Source organism: Balaenoptera musculus, chromosome 6 (assembly GCF_009873245.2).
Source record: "Balaenoptera musculus isolate JJ_BM4_2016_0621 chromosome 6, mBalMus1.pri.v3, whole genome shotgun sequence".
Classification (NCBI taxonomy): Eukaryota; Metazoa; Chordata; class Mammalia; order Artiodactyla; family Balaenopteridae; genus Balaenoptera; species Balaenoptera musculus.
Genome location: NC_045790.1, coordinates 73805884 through 73826391, shown reverse-complemented (window position 1 = coordinate 73826391; position 20508 = coordinate 73805884). Strand labels below are relative to the sequence as shown.

The 20508-nt window shown below is 44.8% G+C and overlaps 1 protein-coding gene across 1 annotated transcript in view; it reads left to right on the top strand.

Annotated features, from left to right (window-relative positions):
* The first annotated feature begins 2390 nt into the window (after nucleotides 1-2390).
* The window catches only part of GNA14 (G protein subunit alpha 14), a 195279-nt gene continuing 177161 nt past the window's right edge, over nucleotides 2391-20508 (top strand). Inside the window, exon 1 of the mRNA XM_036856060.1 lies at nucleotides 2391-3490. Within this exon, the coding sequence (XP_036711955.1) occupies nucleotides 3367-3490 (124 nt within the window). The 5' untranslated portion in view covers nucleotides 2391-3366. The remainder of the gene's footprint in view (nucleotides 3491-20508) is intronic.

Below are 20508 nucleotides of genomic sequence, written 5' to 3'. Positions count from 1 at the left end.
AGTTCTTCCTCAAGGACTATAGATAATATTGAGCCATGTGCTTTGAACTGTCTGGGAGATACCAAAAGCCCCACCAGGTGTTAGAAGTTAACTGTATGCTGCCCACAAGCACATGGACCCCCAGACCAGTTGGAACCAGAAGGTTGATGATGCTGACTCCCGATTACCTCACCACCAACCAATCAGAAGAGTGTCCACGAGATGATCGCACCCTGTTACTTGAACAGTGTAAGACTCCTCACTACCCCCTCCAGGATGGGACATAGAGCCTTGAAACGCTACCCCCCTGTGGCCCCCTTTGCCTGGCAAAGCAATAAAGCTATTTCTTTCTGCTTCCCCCAGAACTCTGTCTCTGAGATTTAATCAGGCACCAATGTACAAGAAGCCAAATTTTGGTAACAATGTTGCAAATGAATCAATAACTTAAAATTATTCCCATCCCTTCCCCAGATCCTAAAGATAAGGAAAACAGAGATGTGAATTAAAAAAATAGAAGTATAAAAATAATTGACTTGCCATATCCTAGTTTTAACAATCCTCTCTAGCTACCACTCATCAATAACAACTTTTGGTTTATGATTATTTTTATACTATCTTACAAGTGTGAAAATCAGCAAAGAAATAATTGATTAATTAGAGTTGGGAGATCCCTGTGAGTTTATTCGGTTCTTCCCCTTTCATTTTACAGCTGAGGAAAATAGGGCCTAGATTACTTTATGCAAGCTGCCCCCAATAATTTTATATCAGAGAATTAAAATCAACCAAAAAGCTAGGACTCAGAGCAACTTACCTTGTTGGTATATGTTCTTTTAGTCCCTTAAAAATGCATATGTGTGTTCCCATAATAAAATTTGTATCATACTGTTTATATTTTTGTATCTTGACTTTTACACTCCATATATTTTGAGGTTTTTCCCCCAAATCTTTGTTATTCACATGTTTGTTACATATTCACATATTTAATGACTACATAATATCTCATTGTATGCATAATACGATAATTTATTTGAACTATTCACCTTTGTTGGGCATTTAGATAGTTTTGAGTTGTTATTAGAAATAAAAACTTTGGCCTCTCCGATTATTTCTTAAGGGTCTCCCCTTAAGAATTACGAGTTTGGTCAAAGGGGATGGACATGTTTAAGGCTTCTGATACACACTGCCAAGTTCACCAGCCCAGGAAAGTTTTGCAGATTTGCCATAAACAATACGCTTCATATCTTTCTTGCAATCTTAGCAACTTTAGACCTAACAGGAGAGTTATTCCAGTTAACTTGGGAGTTCAAATTTGCCCTAATTTTAATCGTTTAAAAACTACTAATAATTATGATGCAATTATTCATTTGAGAAGCTAAGAGGTCTTATTCTCAAATTGTAAATGAATCTGTAAGAGCTAAGAGAGAAATGTGTGACTAAATGGCTAATATCATGTCCAGAAGCTTTCCTGTAGGGGTCACTGTTACTGTCAATTTATGCCTGCAAGGAAACTAAAATAATTATGCATTTAAAAATGTATGCACATGCATTTTTAATGCCTGATTCCTCTACATTCCCTAAACTGTAAAATAAATAATAAGACCTTGCAGCCAGATAGCATCCTAATGCCAAGTTCTTTATATAATGACATATACCACTCTCTCCACTCAATATTCTCCTCAGTTTGAATTGATTAAATATATGCTACTCCTAAGAAAGGCACTTAGGCTTGCTATTAATAGAGGAAGCATTAGCTAATTGCCTAACGCCATAAAGTGTTTACATGGCACATGCTGACTTAAAAAGAAGGGAAAAAAAAACCACATTCATTGCTGTGGACGACGGGATCGCCTCCCTGCACCTTCACTTTTCTGCATTTCCCACGAAACTCTTCGCCCTCTGCCTCAAAAGGTACACAAGACAAAATCAGATGTTGTTAATACGCATTCTGTTGTGCCATTTGAGTACAAAGAGGTGCTTTTTAATGTTTAAGTTTTTATGAATGCAGCTCAAACGTGATCCCCACGTTCCAGGAGCCAGGCCAATGTGGCTGTGCGGACACAGCTTTGCAAGGCGGCTACCAGGCTTCAGGGCTGGGGCAGAGACCATGCCAGGGGCTGCTGGAAACGGGTCAGCCCTCTTTACAAAGCAGGAGTCTTTCCCATCGTAAAATGCAAAGTAGCCAGCCGTTTCCCATTCCTCACATCCTCAACCCTCCTCGTCCGGCGGGTTAAGAAGGGGCCGGGAGGATATTTACCCTCCGCTCTCGCACTTCTCTTATTAAACTAAACCCAGGGGCAGCTGCTTCTGAGTGCGGCGCCAGCCGGCTCAGGCCCAGCCCCACCTTGCAGGCAGACTGCCGAGCTGACCAAGGGCTTTGGCCGAGCCGGCGCTGGGCTGGGGCGTCCGGGAAGCGGAAGGAGCCCGTCTAGGAAACCGCGGTGTGCGTGGTGCTGAGGCTGGCGCGAGAGGCTCAATTTCAGGTCGGCAGAGCTCAACTTCGCCGCCCGCGGGCTGCGTCGCGCTGCGGACGCTGGGCTCCGCTCGTCTCGCAGCTGGGAGGAGTTGAGGCTGCGAGTTGGCGAACTTCACTCACCTGTCGGAACCTGAATCCGGACAGGGAGCTGGGCCTGGCGGCCACTCCGCCCACCGCCTTCCCCGCGCCGGGACGCCACGGCCAGGCAGAAAGGTGTGGGGGCCGCTCCCCGAAACTCGAGACGCCTGGGCTCCGCGCCCCAGCTCCCTGCTCACCTCTTTCGCCCCCAGGCGCCCTCGGCTTGGCGTGCCCCGAAGGCCAACTCGGGCAGACGCCAGGGCTGCGGGTTCGAGAAGCTCCACCTCCTTCTGCCACATAGAGCCACGGGGGCCCCCAGGAACTTTTCCATTCGGTCTTAGGCGGCGATCACTGCCGAGGTTTTCAGAACTTTGTAGGAAAGGGCCAGCCAAGGACCTCTGCCTCCAACCCACGCCTTGCCTGCCACCTGCCTGGGACACCCCCAGGCCGGGAGATCCCGCTCCCCACCGCCCCCGGCAGCGACGCCCCAACTTTTCACGAGCGGTCTGCGCTCCCTGACGGTCACGCTCCTGTGCCAAGGGGCGCGCTGATCTTCCGGGGGCCGGCAACGCTCTCTCCCTCGGCTCGCCCTCCTCCTCCCCCGAGCGAGCTTGGGGCTGGGTGAGCCCAGATCTGCGGTGCACTTGAGCGTTCCCAGAGCTCCGAATTCGCTCCCGCCCCGGAGCCGACCCTTCGAGGAGGGATTGAGCCCTAGTGGTCCCGGCCTTTTACTCCGAAACTCGAGTCGCCCCCCCGTCTTTTCCCTCCGACCTCGGGTGCCGTCGCGGACCGGCCGGGAGAGCGGCCGGCGTAGCCCGTCGGGGGCTGCGCGCACCATGGCCGGCTGTTGCTGCCTGTCCGCGGAGGAGAAGGAGTCGCAGCGCATCAGCGCCGAGATCGAGCGGCAGCTTCGCCGGGACAAGAAGGACGCGCGCCGCGAGCTCAAGCTGCTGCTGCTGGGTGAGTGGCTGCGTCTCCCAGACCCCTGGGCGCCTAGCGTTTCCCTCCCGGCCGCTTCCCTCGCGTGGGACACGCCTGGAGGACCTGGAGCCGAGCGGGGTGCAGCGCAGCTTCCTCCGCCTCCCCGGGGCCTCGCGGAGGGCAGCAAGTTGGGCCCTTAGGCCCGTCCTTTGCACTTCCAGCTGGGCGGCGTTCGAAGGCACCCCCTTTCTTACCCCCAAACAGGGCTGAGATGTAATATTCGACCCCCGTCTGCTTTCCCCGTTGTGGCCTGCCTCTCTCCCTAAAGCCTCAGCCACCCCGCCCCTCAGTCCCCAGCGCCCTACAGCCTCTGCAGAACCGTATCTTGGATGTTGGGGGTCGGTGGTGGGGAGCTGCTTGATCCCCATCTTGGGTTCAGCGCTAGCTCTGCCCCCTGCGCTCTCAGGTCTAAACAAGCACGGGGGACCGAGAGCTGACGAAGTGCGGAACTGCGCTAAGTCCTTGTGGGCATCACCGCGCAGTGATGCGAGCAGGTGATTTCTCCGTTTTAGAGAATTAAAAACGGAGGACGGAAAGTTGGCGAACTTGCCCTGACTGAGAAAAGGCATAGCAGATACCGGGTCGGTCGTCGGGGTGAAGCCGAAGCCTTAACCACTGTCCCGCCTGCCTCCCGGGGGTCCCTTTGGGGAGGCCTGTTTGCCGAAGGCCCACACCTCCCTAGCTCAGATCCACTCAGCTGTGTGCTCGTATGCTTGTTCCTTGCGTTGGGACTCTGCTGCCCCAGCCGCGCTGGCTAGTTCTTCGTCGGGTCATTTTGGCCTCCGCACAGGCCTAGGTGGGACGCCCACTTTCAAAAACGGAAAGAGAATGTTAAGGTTTGCCCCAAATATGCCGTAGGGCAGGATCCCCTCTCTTCTGACGTTATAGAACCCTGTTCAGTCCATTTGCTGTTTGAGGAATATTTACCTTTTCCTTCTTTCAGACCAGGGTAGCAGCTATCATATCTTTCTAGAGAGTTGCAAATATTTCAACTTTTTCTTTCATCTCTTCCAGACAGGAATCCTCTCTTATACCAGTTTATTCATCTTTAATATAAGGAGTCACCCTCCCAGAAAGCATCAAGGAAAGAAAAGTCCATTTAGCTAGAAGAAAATAGAGAAGGCTTTTTGTCAGTATTGCCTTCAGACCTGGGCAAGGGAACCCCTGTGTAATTATTCCCTGGGTTTAGGGGGGCAGGGTCTGCCCTTCCCCAGGCTGTGCCCCTCCCCACTGGGCTAGGTGTCTGCAGGCGGACCGGACTGCCCACCCAGAGTCCACACTGCCCACCGCACCCCAGACCCCCGTTGAAATAGGGAATTCAAAGACCCCAAGCCTGCTCTGTGCAAGTAGGGGGAGCAGACCCCCTCCCTGAGGAGTTGCCTAATGGGGCAGTTGTACTGGGGTTGTGGAAGAGCCTGGAAATGTGGGCTGAGGGCCTACAGGTGTGCCCAAGAGGCCTTCCTGGAGGAGAGAAGGAGCCTGGGTGGGGATTCCATCTATTGGCTGGGGCTGCCCTCTCATACCTGGCCCAGAACTCTGAGGGGTCTGAGAATTGTAGTTGTACCTGGCATTCCAGGTTGTTATAAAGCTGCATATGTCAACGAAGGAGGATTCTGTGACAGCCTGCTAGAGGATAGCAGTTTAAAGTAATTATGTGGGCCCTCATTGTCCTCTTGCCCCGGGGGCCCCCCAGAGGTTAGGGGCGGGCCTGGCTTTAGCTGCATACTTTTTCTTTTCAAGGACAGGCTGAACCCTCTTTCATTGTGAAATACTCTGATCTGTGTCAGTGTGTGAAGTTCAGTGTCTGGAATATAACAGGAGCTTGACAAATGAAAATTAAGCAGTAAGCTGAGCCATTCTGCGTTGGTGATAAGCCTGTTCCGAGTAAAATGCTTGGATTTACTCACGCTCAAACTAGGGTAGGAATGTTTGTAGGTATGTTTTTCCTGGAAGTTATACCTAATCCAGGTGATTAGAATCCTTCTTTGTACCCGCCAGGCCCTTGCCCCTCTCAGCACTGCCTGACCTTCCAGGATCCCCCTTTTCATCGTGCCCAGCTGTGACTAGCACACCGTCTCACTGCTAGTCACTCAGAAACTGTTAGAAAGTTTCCATACCACATGGAATCGTCTACAATCCCAAGGATGGACTTTGAAACCTCTGGTTTCTTTTACTCTGTAAGGGAGCAGGTCACACTTGCATTTCTTAAGAGAGAGGAGGAGGAGGTGACGCCAAAGATAAAGGAATCAGGGAATGCTGTTTTGTCTAAAGTCTTGCAGTTTGAGTGAAGAAAAGAAAAACACCCGAGCCTTTATAATGGGTGCATTAGATGATCTGCTGCCTGGATACCTCAGGTGAAAACTCTGTTTTGCAAATGGGAATTGATCCTGTGTGGAGCATGGAATAACCTGAAAGGCCACCAACTCTTTGACAAGGAAGCATGCTGTTGCAACTAAATGATTTGAGGATGTTTCCAAAGTGCATTCAGTGGGGCAGTATCCCGTCTGTGCTTAATAAAAGCATGGGTCAGTGTCCGCAGGGAAAGATAAAAATTGCTGTCTGTTTGGGGCTGGTATTCGCAAGATGTCAGCTTGGTGCTCTCTCAGTGGAAGGAGATGGGGGGAAATAAAGGAGACGGCTGAATTTAGTAGAAAGAAATTCCTTATCAGTTCTTCAGATAAAAGTAGGACAAAAGAGTTCTGATAAGAACCCTCATGAGCACCACTCAGTATAGGAAGAAAGTGTCTGGACAATAGCAATTAAATGGGGAGAAATGTGATCTTTTATTGGTTTTTGGTGTGGAATGAGGCTTGGGAAAGTGTTGCTTGTTAATTGGGTTGAGGGTCTCCAGCAACTCTGATGGCTTAATTTTGGATGCAGACCTCATCTTGGAACTGTCTGGAAGGAATGTGTACTGGGGAATTGGTATTTAACTTATGCTGGTATAGGGATTAAAACCTAGGTTCTTAGGCCTGACTGCCTGGGTTCAAACCCTGGCTCTACCCTTTCTTTTTTTAATTAAAAAAAAAATTTTTTTTTAAATTTATTTATTTATTTATGGCTGTGTTGGGTCTTTGTTTCTGTGCGAGGGCTTTCTCTAGTTGCGGCGAGCGGGGGCCACTCTTCATCGCGGTGCGCGGGCCTCTCACTATTGCAGCCTCTCTTGTTGCGGAGCACAAGCTCCAGACACGCAGGCTCAGCAGTTGTGGCGCACGGGCCTAGTTGCTCCACGGCATGTGGGATCTTCCCAGACCAGGGCTCGAACCCGTGTCCCCTACATTAGCAGGCAGATTCTCAACCACTGCGCCACCAGGGAAGCCCTACCCTTTCTTAATTGTGGACTAACTTCTCTCGGCTCTGTCTGGCAGTAGTAAGTGTCAGCTAGCATCACACTGTTTTTGAGCATTTTTAGCCACCAGTGAGGTGTCATTTCCATTTTAGTTGACCAGTTGTAGGTCTCTAGCACTTTGTGTAAGTTGTCCTGGTTGTGCTTTAACAAAAATGTTTCACCTTGAGTTCGCCTTATTGTTTTCTGAACCTTAAGCTGACTTTAAAATCTCTTATTCTCCTTACACTAAAAAGTTGAAAAATCTGAGTCCCCCGAAGCTTTATTGCATTGGTTATAACAAAATTCCATTTTAGAACTCACTGTCATGTTCCTGGGCTGGAAGTCTATTAGAGGGAATGGCATAGACAGCATGGGTTTCTCGGTAGAAACTGACAGAATTTTCTTGCTTTGTGAGGAGGAGAAGGAGCGAAATGGTAAATATGCTCATGTTCCTTCCTCTTGGCTTTGTTCAGTCCGGAGTGCCAGGCACGGTACCCGATTTGCGCAGTGGTTCCTGTGTTCCGCCCCCATCGTTTTTGGAGCACTTTCTTCTGGCATAACTACATGCTCCAGGCTCACCTCGTACCACTCTTCCCAGTCCAGGAATAAGTAACTTCACTGCAGGGCCTTGATCACTTTTAGTAGAGAACTGCACCCTTTCTTCTAAGATGTTTAAGCCACTTGAAACAAAGATATCAAGTCCCCTAATTCAAATCAATCACCAGTATCTAAGCACCTGAAGAACCACATCTCTAAAGCACTGAGTCAGAGGATGAAAATTTTGCGGCTGTAATGCTGTGAGCAGATTTAAAATGGAAAAATCTACCAGTGAAGTTTGACGAAAAACAATGTAAAAAAAAAAAGGCTTAGCCCTCAAAGGTTTTCTTTTTCGTAAAAGATAAAAAAAAAAAAAAAAAAAGATGGCTTCTAGTCTGTATCACCTTTTTATTTTCTTTTTTTCTGTGATACGTGAATCACAAGAGAGAAGTGTCCTTGTAAGAAACCCCATGTGTGGGGTTGCAGGGAGGGAGATGGCTGGATTGAGAAGGCATACAGAGGGGTGTCAGCAAGTCAGTGTAGCCAAGCTATTGTGTTACTAAAGGCAGAGATTGAAATTCAGGCAAAAGAGGGACTTTATTGGAAGGATTCTTACCAGGGCATCTCATGAAATGAAAAGGATCAAATAGTAAAAAGCGGGCAAGCAAGTGCCAGGGCGTTCCTGGGGCCCTTCTCCACGGCCACCAATCTGAATGCAGGTGGCCTGGGGCCCGGCTCCCTGCAAGGGCGGCAGCCACTGCTGTAAACACTGCCCAAGGAATCAGAAGCGTACCAGCCGAAATCCCAGGGCTCTGAAAGTGGAAAGCACGGCAGGACCCTCTGCAGAGCCCCGCTTTCATTGCAGCCGTTGGCTGCTGGGTAAATTAACGGCTTATCACATTGGGCAGGGTTCTTGGTTGCAGACCATTTAAGCCGAAGAATCATTTGTTGGCGGGGAAGCAGGAAGCTCATAGAATTGATAGGGATTGGAGAGCAGGCTAAGCCAAAGGGCAGGATCCAAGGTAGTCTTGACATTGGGGTCAGACCAGACTGCCAAGCACACAGCCAGAGACCCGTCACCCCGAGCTGAGGGTCGCTGAGGGTGCCCTGGATGCTTACCTCCACGTGAGAGCCGCAAATCATCTGTGACCGTCTCCTGCTGCTCTGTGTCACTTTCCAAAACCTCAGGCCATCTGATTGTGCCCAACTGCCAGAGAGCTGGGGGGAGAGGCAGGAAGGTGTAGTGGTGAGAGCATGCTCTCTGGAGCCAGCCTTTGTGAGTGTAAAATCTAGGCAAGAAATCGTTCCCATTGTGCTGCCAACCCCGTCTGGGCTCGGTTACAAGGTCACTGATGGAAGTAGCATGCAGTTCCCAGAAGGGTATGGAGATAGGAGAGTCAACAACATGAAGTCCCCACTGGTGCCCCTTCTCAGAGAGCAGGGACTGGATGTGTGGTCATAACTTAGAATCTTTTTTTTTTTTTTTTTCAATTTATTTATTTTTGTCTGCATTGGGTCCTCGTTGCTGTGCACGGGCTTTCTCTAGTTGTGGCGAGCGGGGACCACTCCTTGCTGCGGTGCGTGGGCTCCTCACCGCTGCGGCCTCTCCCTTTGCAGAGCATGGGCTCTAGGCGTGTGGGCCTCAGCAGTTGTGGCTCACGGGCTCAGTACTTGTGGTGCACGGGCCTAGTTGCTCCGCGGCATGTGGGATCTTCCCGGACCAGGGCTCGAACCCGTGTCCCCCGCATTGGCAGGCGGATTCTTAACCACTGCGCCACCAGGGAAGTCCCATAACTTAGAATCTTGAAGGGAACAGCACGTTAAGGCCCTGGAGACCTGAGTGGTTTGTTTTGTTTTGTTTTTGTTTTGGTGGACGTAACCCCTGAGTAGTGGGTATATGACCATGAGCAAGACATTCCCTTTTGAACCCCAGGATCCTCACCTGTAAAATGAAAGGCTTGGATCAGGTGACCTCTGAGGTCTTTTCCATTCTGTCATCAGCTGGTTTATACCAGTGGTTCTCAAAGTGTGTTCCCAGGACCAGCAGTGGCAGCCCGGGGAACTTGTTGGAAATACAGAGTCTCAGTCCCCGTCATGTCCTTCTGAACCAAATTCTGGAGTGGGGCCCCCAGGCTGTATGTTAATAAGGCTTCCAGGTGACCCTGATATACATAAGTTGGAGAACCTGTTTTATAGCATTAGCCTGCAGCTCAGGACTGGCCAGCCTCTGCTTGCTGCCCTAGGCTCGAAAGCAGATATCCTTCTCTTAACAGCAGATATCTAGGAGGCCCCTGGGATCAACCTGCCTAGCGGATGCTCTGTTTCTTGAAGTTGAAGCCGTCTTTCCCTCTCCAACTTGATGAAGGGTCTTCAGAGTGTGAGCTGGGTAATCTGTAGCGATTGTTTAGCCTTTGTCCTCAGGTGCCGGGTTGCTGGGCAAAGAGGAAGAGGAGGCACGCATGCACGTATGTCTTACCTTGGCAAGAGTCCTTACAAAAGCAGCAGTGTGTGCATTTGCGTGGACCCTTGCACTTTGAGGTACAACTCCAAAAGTTGCGCTCCTATAGATTGCAATGGTTTTATGGCCAATAACCATTAAGTAGTTACCTTTCCATTCTGGACTAAGTGGGGCGGAGGAAACATATTTTAGCGTGAGCCACCATGAATCAGTCTGCTCTTTGAAAGTTCACCCTCTATGGAACATTGGCTGGTATTTCCATCCAAAGGGTAATATTCCTGGTTCTCAAGTTTTGTTTTCTTTCCTACGTTAACTGATACATTCTCATGTTTTGTACTTTTTTAATGAATGAGAGGAAAAGAGAACATTTATCTATATTATTTTGTCTGAAAGGCATCTTTTGTACGGTCAGTCAGTTGTCAGTGACCCACAGATGGATTAACTCTGCCACTGCTGTCTTGAACCTGCCATGAATAGCACCTTCATTTTGAGTAACTCATCCCCAGGATGTTTTTCTGTTGCTCAGCTACTATGTAATTGGGAAATATAAGCTAATTGTATTACTAAACAAAAGGAGATAAATGAAGGTGATAAATCATTTGCAGAATCATCATCTAATGTACCTAGCAGTCTAAATCCTATTTGTCCAAGTCAATGCCACTCAAAAAGTAGTTGTGGGTCCCGGGCCAGTGTGCATGTAAGACGAGTACAGAAATCAAGAATAAGCATCTAGAAACTTTTATAGCAATTTAACATTGCTGTGGCATCAGAGGGTATTTTTATTGTATTTCATTGATGTAACTAACAGTCTGCAACTGAATGGGAAAATTTAAAAACTGGTCCCTTACCACAGAGTTTGAGAAACACAAGTGCAAACTTTTATGGATGGGGTAGCAAAGGTCCAGAGGACTGGAGAGACTCAGCAGATGTCACAGGGCTTGTAGGCCGTAGCTAACTGACAGTAAGCCATAGTGAGGAGTCCAGTCTCTTAGTTGCCAGCCCATTCTTTCATTAAGTCACCGAGTCTTCATATTGAATTTCATTTCTAAGGCAACATCCATTCTAAGATATGCCATTGATTTGAAAACAGATTTTCATTTACTACACTGTAGGAAATATACACATCAATGCAAAGGCATCTTGACCTTGAGAATGTTAATTTGTGTGGCAATAAATCTTGAAATCAAGGATATAAGGTTGTTTTTCTCCTCTTTTCCCTCTAATAGTACACATTTAAAACAAAGCAAAACTGTCCCAATTATTGACAAAGAATTCAATTTCGTAAAACTGATTAAGTGCTGAAATTAGATTGGAAAAGAAGCCTCTGTTATATTGCCATCAGCCCACTGAGTTCAAGTAATCTTATTCTGTGAAACTCTAAAAAGAGTCGCTTCCTAGATTAGTGGGCCTTTTATATATAAAGAAGTTTAAGAAGAAAATTAGAGCAACACAATGTTGTGAGAGCACCGATATATGCTACTGTTTGCTCCAGTGTCTGAATAATTTTGGATGGGCCACATCCAGGCAATTGGTTGAGTCTAGGAAGAGTTTCACATGAGACCTTGAACTCTATGGCGGCTTTGTTAACCACTGAACCCACAATGTTGAGCACAGAGCCTAGCTTAAACACTGGTTGAATAAATATGTGTTTCTCTGTCTCTATAGTGGTTTCCATGAAATACCAGATGAGTAGTGTGAATTTCTTACAGGAGCTGGACGTCTCTGTTGTTTGGGGCACTGTAGGAACATTCATGGAAGGAAGACAAACCTGGTTTGGGCCTTGAAGAAAGGCAAATTAGAAAATTCCAGAATTGGTTTGTTTTTTACGTGTATAAGATCTGGGCTAATTACTCATTTTGAATGTGCTTATACCTGGATTAGTGGTGTCAGAATAAGAAAATTGAGCTTGGATCCTAGAAGTGAAATGATATTTGGAAAAATATATTCTTTGTACTTCTTTCCTAGTAATGGTACTTGATAAGATTTTGATATGTAAACAGAACTATAGTTGAGACATTTGCTAATTGTTCTTCGCTATTGCTTTATTCTGAAATAATTTGAAAAAAAATCATAGTTCATCTCGGTCTTTATGTAATTTTTGTAAACATCTAGTAGTTCTGTCTGTATTTAAGAGTTAGACTTCATGATTTTGGAGACCCATCTCACACTTAATATTACGAATATGAAATTTGGAAGCTCTAAAAGAATCAGTCATTACAATGACTTAAATCCTCTGAAGCTTAAGACCTAGTTTGATGTGTTAAGAGCCACACCATAACCTGAGCAAATTTCATAGGAAAATGACCTCTTTCTGTGCAGCTGGCAGAAGTAAGCATCTGATATTGCGCTAAGTGGGGATATTTGAAGTGGCAAGACATTATGTGCTTCACATGTAAATATGTTGTGTTTGTTGATATAAATCTTTGTAATTGGTATTATTTAAAACAGTGGTCTTCAGATTTTGTAATTTTGAGTTTGTTTTTAAAAATTTGGGAAAGTAAACAAAATGGGACTATCCATTTGAAAAATTTACCAAGTGAGAATGTTAAAAATATTTTAGTATATTCCTCTAAAAAGCAATTTAAAAGGTGATATTAGACACATTTAACAACTCCTTTCTTAACATGTCCAAAATGGAACACATTGAACCAACTTGAAGGGTCTTCACTTTACCTCTCCCTGATTCATGCGTTTCCACCTATCTTTCTTATCTCAACAAATGGTACCCCTGACCACTCGGGTGCTCAAACCAGAATCCAGAGAGTCTTTCTTGATCTTTCTTCTACTACACCTAACACTAGAAATGTAATAATAATAATAAAACATTAACATGTGTATATCCCATCATCATTCTGGGCACTTGAAATGAATGATCTCATTTATTTCTCTCTGTGCTTGGAGGTGCGGTGACTATTGTCCTCCCCATTCTACAGATGAGGAAACTGAGGCTCCAAAGCAAGGTTCACCAGCCAGGGTAGAACCAGGGTTCGAACCCAGAGAGTCTGACTCCAGAGCCCTGGTTCTGAATCATGGTCCTGTTTCTGTCTCCCAGAACCAACATCTCACCCAAATCTACTACAAGAGGCCAAATCTCCACTGTGCCCACTTCTTGCCATTGTATTTACCCCAACTCTTGTCTGGATTACTTCATCCTCTACTGCTCCCTAGCCCTGAGTCTGTTCTCCACACCGCAGCCAGAGTGACCTTTTAAAAATGTAAATTGGATTCTTGTTTTCCTGCTCAAAACCTTTCTATGTCTTCCCATTGTCTTTGGATGCAAATCTAAAATCTATGCGCGGCCCGTGAGACCTTCTACCCATCCCCTGCCACCCCTCTGCCATTATTCCCTGTGATCACTCACTTCTGGCTGTAGAGCCTCCTTTTAGGACCTTTGGTGGGCCAGATGCTTCCTTTTTAGATGTCTGCACATGCCAATCATCTGCCTTCAACATGAGTCCTTACTAGTCTTCTAGCTAACTGCTACTCATTTTCAGAAGGCATCTTAAATATCCCTTCCTCCTGGAAGCCTTCACTGACTCTCTGATCCAAAATAAGTCCCCCCAGGATATCCTCCCATAGCCTATTCTATATTTCTTTTCTAAAATAGTAGTCATCATGGTTTGAAACTCTATTTCTAATATGGTACTATTCATCTTCCACGCTAGACTCTATATCTGCTGAGTGTAGGGATGATTAGAACCAGTGAGTCCTCAAGATCTTATATAGTGCCTGCTTCTTCCAGAAACATTTGCTGAATGAAAAAATGTATTGCCATTTAGTATCAATATAATTGCATAAATGAAAGGATATTTTAACTTCAAATAGTGGAAAGGGCTTATTCTTTTTTTTTTTTTTTTAAGTAAAGCCCTTTTTTTTTTTTTAAATTTTATTTATTTATTTATGGCTGTGTTGGGTCTTCGTTTCTGTGCGAGGGCCCTCTCCAGTTGCGGCAAGTGGGGGCCACTCTTCATCGCGGTGTGCGTGCCTCCCACCATCGCGGCCTCTATTGTTGCGGAGCACAGGCTCCAGACGCGCAGGCTCAGCAACTGTGGCTCACGGGCCCAGTCGCTCCGCGGCATGTGGGATCCTCCCAGACCAGGGCTCGAACCCGTGTCCCCCGCATCCGCAGGCAGACTCTCAACCACTGCGCCACCAGGGAAGCCCGGAAAGGGCTTATTCTTAATAGACGATACTTTAAATTGGATAAATATACATTTATGACTCACTATTTGTCCATATTAAACTTTCACTTTTGGACTAATGAAAACTTCGTTACATACTGACACTGGATTGTGGGCTGATGTTCTGGAACCAAGGATTTATTGCATGCATCTTATTTGTTTCCTAAGTTTTCATATTTTCTTATGCACAAAAGTGAATACCCTGAATATTTAAAAAATTTTTTTAACTTAAAGAGTGGCATATTTGTAGCAAAGACTGCTAGCAGTCTCCTGAATATCTTCTTTCCTACTTCTGTAATAAGGTAATATCTTGACACATGACCCGGAGGTAAAGACTATATTTCTCAGTTTGCCTGCTGCTAGGTGTGTGGTCATTTGACTAAGTTTATAGCCCATGGGATGTAAACTGTAGTCATATAGGCGATTTCTGAGTTGTGACCTTAAAAGGAAAGGGGCCTCCTTCCCTTCTAGAGAAGAATGCTGATTTGGTGGTAGCAGTTAGAGCAACCATCTTTTCCCCATGAGATGGAAGTTGGGTGTTGAGGATGAAAAAGCAACAAGGTAGAAAAGGCCTGTATCCCTGATACTATGAAGGTGCCATACTAGCCCTGAGCTAGGAATGATGGGGGGACCCTTTTTCAATAGCAGCTAAACTGGTATCCTAGCTAATAAAATATTATACATTCTGTTTTGCACTCAGCTTTTTAACTCCCAATATATCTGGGGGTTCTTTCCCAATCATATGGATTTGCATCCAAAGGCAGAAAAGTCAGAATGTAATATGTTTGGGGGAGGGGCGTCTAATATCCAACATGATGAGGATCTTGGCTGGTTGGAAGTCAATACCATATCCGGGTCTCTCATTCTCCGGACATTCTAGTGATATATGGCATACTTGTATTTTCTGCAGTTGACTTTTCAGATATTTGATAGGGGCTTTTTTTTGCGAGCAAATAAACATTTGAAGCTGCCTGTTTTACTTGATATTGAGTTTGTCAAGGTTGAGAAATGTAAAAGCCTAGTTTTCCTAAGCCTTCAATGTCCATTTTAATTTTTAAAAACCTCATAATTTTTTAATAAAAATAACTATGCCTTTCACTTAATTCTTTTTTTTTTTAATAATGAATGAGAACCATTGGTAAATATTACCAGTGCTTTAGTTTTTTTTAAAAAATTAATTAATTAATTAATTTATTTTTGGCTGTGTTGGGTCTTCGTTTCTGTGCGAGGGCTTTCTCTAGTTGCGGCGAGTGGGGGCCACTCTTCATCGCGATGCGCGGGCCTCTCACTACTGCGGCCTCTCTTGTTGTGGAGCACAGGCTCCAGACACGCAGGCTCAGCAGTTGTGGCTCACGGGCCTAGTTGCTCCGCGGCATGTGGGATCTTCCCAGACCAGGGCTCGAACCTGTGTCCCCTGCATTGGCAGGCAGATTCTCAACCACTGCGCCACCAGGGAAGCCCCACTTAATTGATTAGTTTTTAATTTACTACTAAGTTAACTCTACTTATTAATTCAGTGAAGTAAATAATTAAATTTCCCTTAAACACTTAAAAACCTATTAACACATTTAAAAATCTTGAGTGTCCTCAAATATATCAACGCCCTGACAAAGCTGGCAAGAAAAAGCTAAGCATTTAAGTGACTCCAGTAATCTCATAAACCTGAAGTTATAGATTAAATTAATCTTATTCTTTTAAACAGTCAAATACTGTCTCTAAATGTAATAAAATACTATTTCTAAGTGTAATCAAGTCAAATAATTATCTATACTATTAACTCCTGTAAATTAATCACAACTCTAATATTCAGATTACTTTGTATCAGATTAAATGCTTTAACTAACAGCATCAAAAAAATTCAGTGCTGCTCATGATTACTATACCTATTCTTAAATTTAACTTGAGTATTATTACCGTATATTTGATTCGTTTCTTTTTTTTTCTCTTTTTAAATTTATTTAATTTATTTTATCTTTGGCTGCCTTGGGTCTTCGCTGCTGTTTGCGGGCTTTTCTCCGGTTGAGGTGAGCAGGGGCTACTCTTTGTTGCGGTGTGCAGGCCTCTCATTGCGGTGGCCTCCCTTCTTGGGGAGCACGGGCTCCAGGCACGTGGGCTTCAGTAGTTGTGGCATGGGGACTCAGCAGTTGTGGCTCATGGGCTCTAGAGCGCAGGCTCAGTAGCTTAGCGGTTGCGGCGCACGGGCTTAGCCGCTCTGCCTCACGTGGAATCCTCCCGGACCAGGGCCCGAACCGTGTCCCCTGCATTGGCAGGCAGATTCTTAACCACTGTGCCACCAGGGAAGCCCTTGATTTGTTTCTTATTCCTTCCCCTTTTGTTGTTGTTTGTTTATTTATTTATTTATGGCTCTGTTGGGTCTTTGTTTCTGTGCAAGGGCTTTCTCTAGTTGCAGCAAGTGTTGCAGCAAGTGGGGGCCACTCTTCATCGCGGTGCGCGGGCTTCTCATTATCGTGGCCTCTCTTGTTGCGGAGCAGAGGCTCCAGACGCGCAGGCTCAGTAAATGTGGCTCACGGGCCTAGTTGCTCCGTGGCATGTGGGATCCTCCCAGACCCGGGCTCGAACCCGTGTCCCCTGCATTGGCAGGCAGACTCCCAACCACTGCGCCACCAGGGAAGCCCTATCACTGAACTTTAAAAAAAAATAATTAATTAATTAGTTTATTTATTTATTTTGCTGCATTGGGTCTTTGTTGCGACATGTGGGATCTTTCATTTCCGCTCATGGGCTCTTTGTTGCAGTGTGCTGATTTCTCTCTAGTTTTGGCGTGTGGGTTTTCTCTTCTCTAGTTCTGGCGCGCAGGCTGCAGGGCGCGTGGGCTCTGTAGTTTGCGGCACACGGGCTCTCTAGTTGAGGCGTGTGAGCTCAGTAGTTGTGGTGAGCGGGCTTAGCTGACCCACAGCATGTGGGATCTTAGTTCCCCCACCAGGGATCGAACCTGCATCCCCTGCATTGGAAGGCAGATTCTTTACCACTGGACCACCAGGGAAGTCCCTACTGTCACTGAACTTTAAAGAAGAAAAACTTAGATCTCAGATTCAAGAGATGAGAGCTATCAGTTTGTTTCTTAAAGCTTGTCTCTATTCTGCTTTTGATATTCTGTGTTTGAACATATCTTATCAGTCTAATATTGTTTATACGTTTCTTTCCTTTCAATGGAAACATTAAGCTATTTAAGAATGAGTTAATTCACCCTATTTCATCCTGTTCTTTAAATATAAAGCCCTTGTCACAAACCATAAGCCTACCCAAAACTCTACCAACTGTAAGCCTTCAAAGCAAGTGTTTGGGTTTAAATGCTTCTTCTTGGTCTAAAATGTCTAAAAGTTGACTGAATCACCACCCCATGTAATATCTTCTCTCTGCCTTTGTATTTGTCACTGTGGAATTGCAGACTGACTACAGGTAGCTGATGGGTGAGGAACCTGCTGGAACTTTCCCTGACCATTTTCAAATTACCGTTCATTTAGGGTAATGAGGAAGTTTTTCTGCCTTGCCTCAGTTAATTAGTGTCTGTGTTTGAGGATAGACTGGTGGAAGAAATGAGGAGGCGGCTTTGGTGTATTTGACATAAGCTCATCAGGATAAGATTGGACACTAAAGGTAGCGACTATCAATTAGGCATGGCCCCAGTGAAGCCAGTTTGTGTGTACACATACACACACACACACACAAATACACACACACCACCACCACCACAACTATCACCAGAGAATTTGAACTTACAAGGCAATCTGAATTTGCCCTTAGGAGAATTAAACCAGTTCTGTCTACAATGTAATTATATCTTGGTGCAAACCAGAAAATGGCCAGAAAACTTATTATCCAACAAAAGTATATTCATTTGTTTAAAGTGTTCATTTTGAGCATCTAAAATCTGTTGAAAGTCATCTTGCTCTTTAAGGAGAATCATGCTGGTCAAAACAGAAAGGGTTTTATTTTTAATTATTATGATTCACAAAACTCAAAGAATACCTTAATTTATATTATGACATCTGGTAGAGCAATAATTAGAAATATTATTTCTGATTTGTATTTTTTCCAGAATTCTAAACAGTTCCTTATTTCATTTGATAATCACCTGTTTAATGAATTTCTTTTCCCTTTAATACTTTTCAACTTTTGACTACCTGAAAAAGCTGGTTGTTGTCTAAATGCTTGTGGATAATTGCCAGATATCTTTGGTGTAGGTTCCAGAATGGCTTCTATTTTGCAATGTGACCTTGGGCAAGTCATAAAGGGGTAGAGGCTCCTCAATGGTAAAATGAAGAGGCTGGATTCAGCAGCTCTGAGTTTCTGTGGTAACTCTTCAGCCATAGTGGAAGTGTTACCTTGATCACTCGGGGCAGAAACTGTGTGTGTGTGTGTGTGTGTGTGTGTGTGTGTGTGTGTGTGTTTAGTGCCTGCCTCCAGCATAACTGAGGAAATAGTAGCTGGTTGCTGTTTGCCTGGGTGACAAGTGACAGAAATAGAATTCTTCATATTCCTTTGTTCTCTGTGTTTGAATTTTCAAGTAACATGAGACTTCACCTGTGCATTAATCTCAGGATATCAGAACAGGTTTGTCAGGGACAGAAATGTATTGAATTGGTAATCTAACTGGAACTTCTGATTGTAGAAATATCTGTTGACATAAAAATGACTCCTGGTGGGGGGTAGGTGAAATGGGTCCAAAGGTATAAGCTTCCAGGCATAAGATAAATAAGTCATGGGGATGTAGTGTACAAAATAAATAAACAAACAAGTAAATAAATTCAAATGACTCCTGAACTAACACTATTTGTCATTAGCCAAAAACTTTCTACCCGTCAATTTACTATAAAGCATATGAACATTTAATAATAATAATGGCAGTAACTTATATAACACTGTTTATATGTCAAAAATGATTATAAGGGTTTTATATCTGTGAATTCGTTTCATCCTTACAAGTTATTGAAGCATGCAGTATACTTTTTCCATTTTACTGATGAGGAAACTGAGGGTAAAGAATGATTAAATGAGTTTCCCAAAGTCACTCACTACTAGATGTGAAGCTGGGATTTGATTGACCAGGCAGTTTGATTCCAGGGGTTCCTTACTTTTCTTATGGCTCTCTTCTCTCCTGCTCCTGAATCACCCTAAAGAATCACCCTAAAGAATCACCTGAAGAATCACTGTAGGACACCCATGGTTGGACTAGGCAGTGGAAGGAAGTCAGAGTGGAGGCAGAGGTCTGGCACGCGATTCTGGGTCTTCCATTACAGTGCAGTGGAGACTTTGGGCAAGTCATCTAATCTCGCCAGTGGTCTGTAATGGAATAGAATGTGAATTGCAAATGTGAGCCACACATGTATCAATAATTTACAATTTTCAAGTAGTCACATTTTTTTAAAAGTAAAAAGAGGGGCTTCCCTGGTGGAGCAGTGGTTGAGAATCCGTCTGCCAATGCAGGGGACACGGGTTCGAGCCCTGGTCTGGGAAGATCCCACATGCCGCGGAGCAACTGGGCCCGTGAGCCACAATTACTGAGCCTGCGCGTCTGGAGCCTGTGCTCCGCAACGAGAGGCCGCGATAGTGACAGGCCCGCGCACCGCGATGAAGAGTGGCCCCCACTTGCCGCAACTAGAGAAAGCCCTCGCACAGAAACGAAGACCCAACACAGCCAAAAATAAATAAATAAATTTAAAAAAAGTTAAAAAAAAAAAAAGTAAAAAGAAACAGGCGAAATTAATTTTACTAATATATATGTATTATATATATATATATTTTGTTGTTTAATCTAATATGCCAAAATATAGTCATTCAACATGTAGCCGATAAAATGTATCAATAAGATATCTTACATTTTTTTTTTCATATTAAATCTTTGAAACCTGGTGTATATTTTACACTTACAGCACATCTCAATTTAGATTATCCACGTATTAAGTGTTCAATGACCCCATATGGCTAGTGGCTACCATATGGGGTCATTGAACGCTTAATATGTGCATAATATTAGACAGCACAGCTCTGAACCCTTGGGAGCTCCTGTAAAATGAGACCATGGTGATGGATGATCACTAAAACCTCTGCTCTGAAATTCTAGGAATCTATGATGAGAAACACCTGTACCACTTAAGCTGCTTACCGTGAGATGACTTGTTTCTTCCCTGCTTAAGTAGCATGGAGAATGCATTCTAAGATAGAGAGTTTTTTTCACTGTTGAATTCTTAAGACTCACAAAGGCAATGTAATGTCAAGATAGTGTATACATACCAAAGAAGGATTTTCAGAAAGTAACTGTGCTTTAGTGGGTAAAAAAAAAAATAATAAAAGTCAATTATTGATATTTTCCCCACAAATGTCTGGAAGCTTGCTGTCAACCAGGTCCTGTTCCAGGCCTCTGGGACTGAGAAGAGAACAATTTGAAGCCTCTGCCCTCTTGGTGCTTACACCGTAGTGAGACAGTAAATAGATACGTAGGACGATTTTAAGTTAGGCAAGTACCATGAAG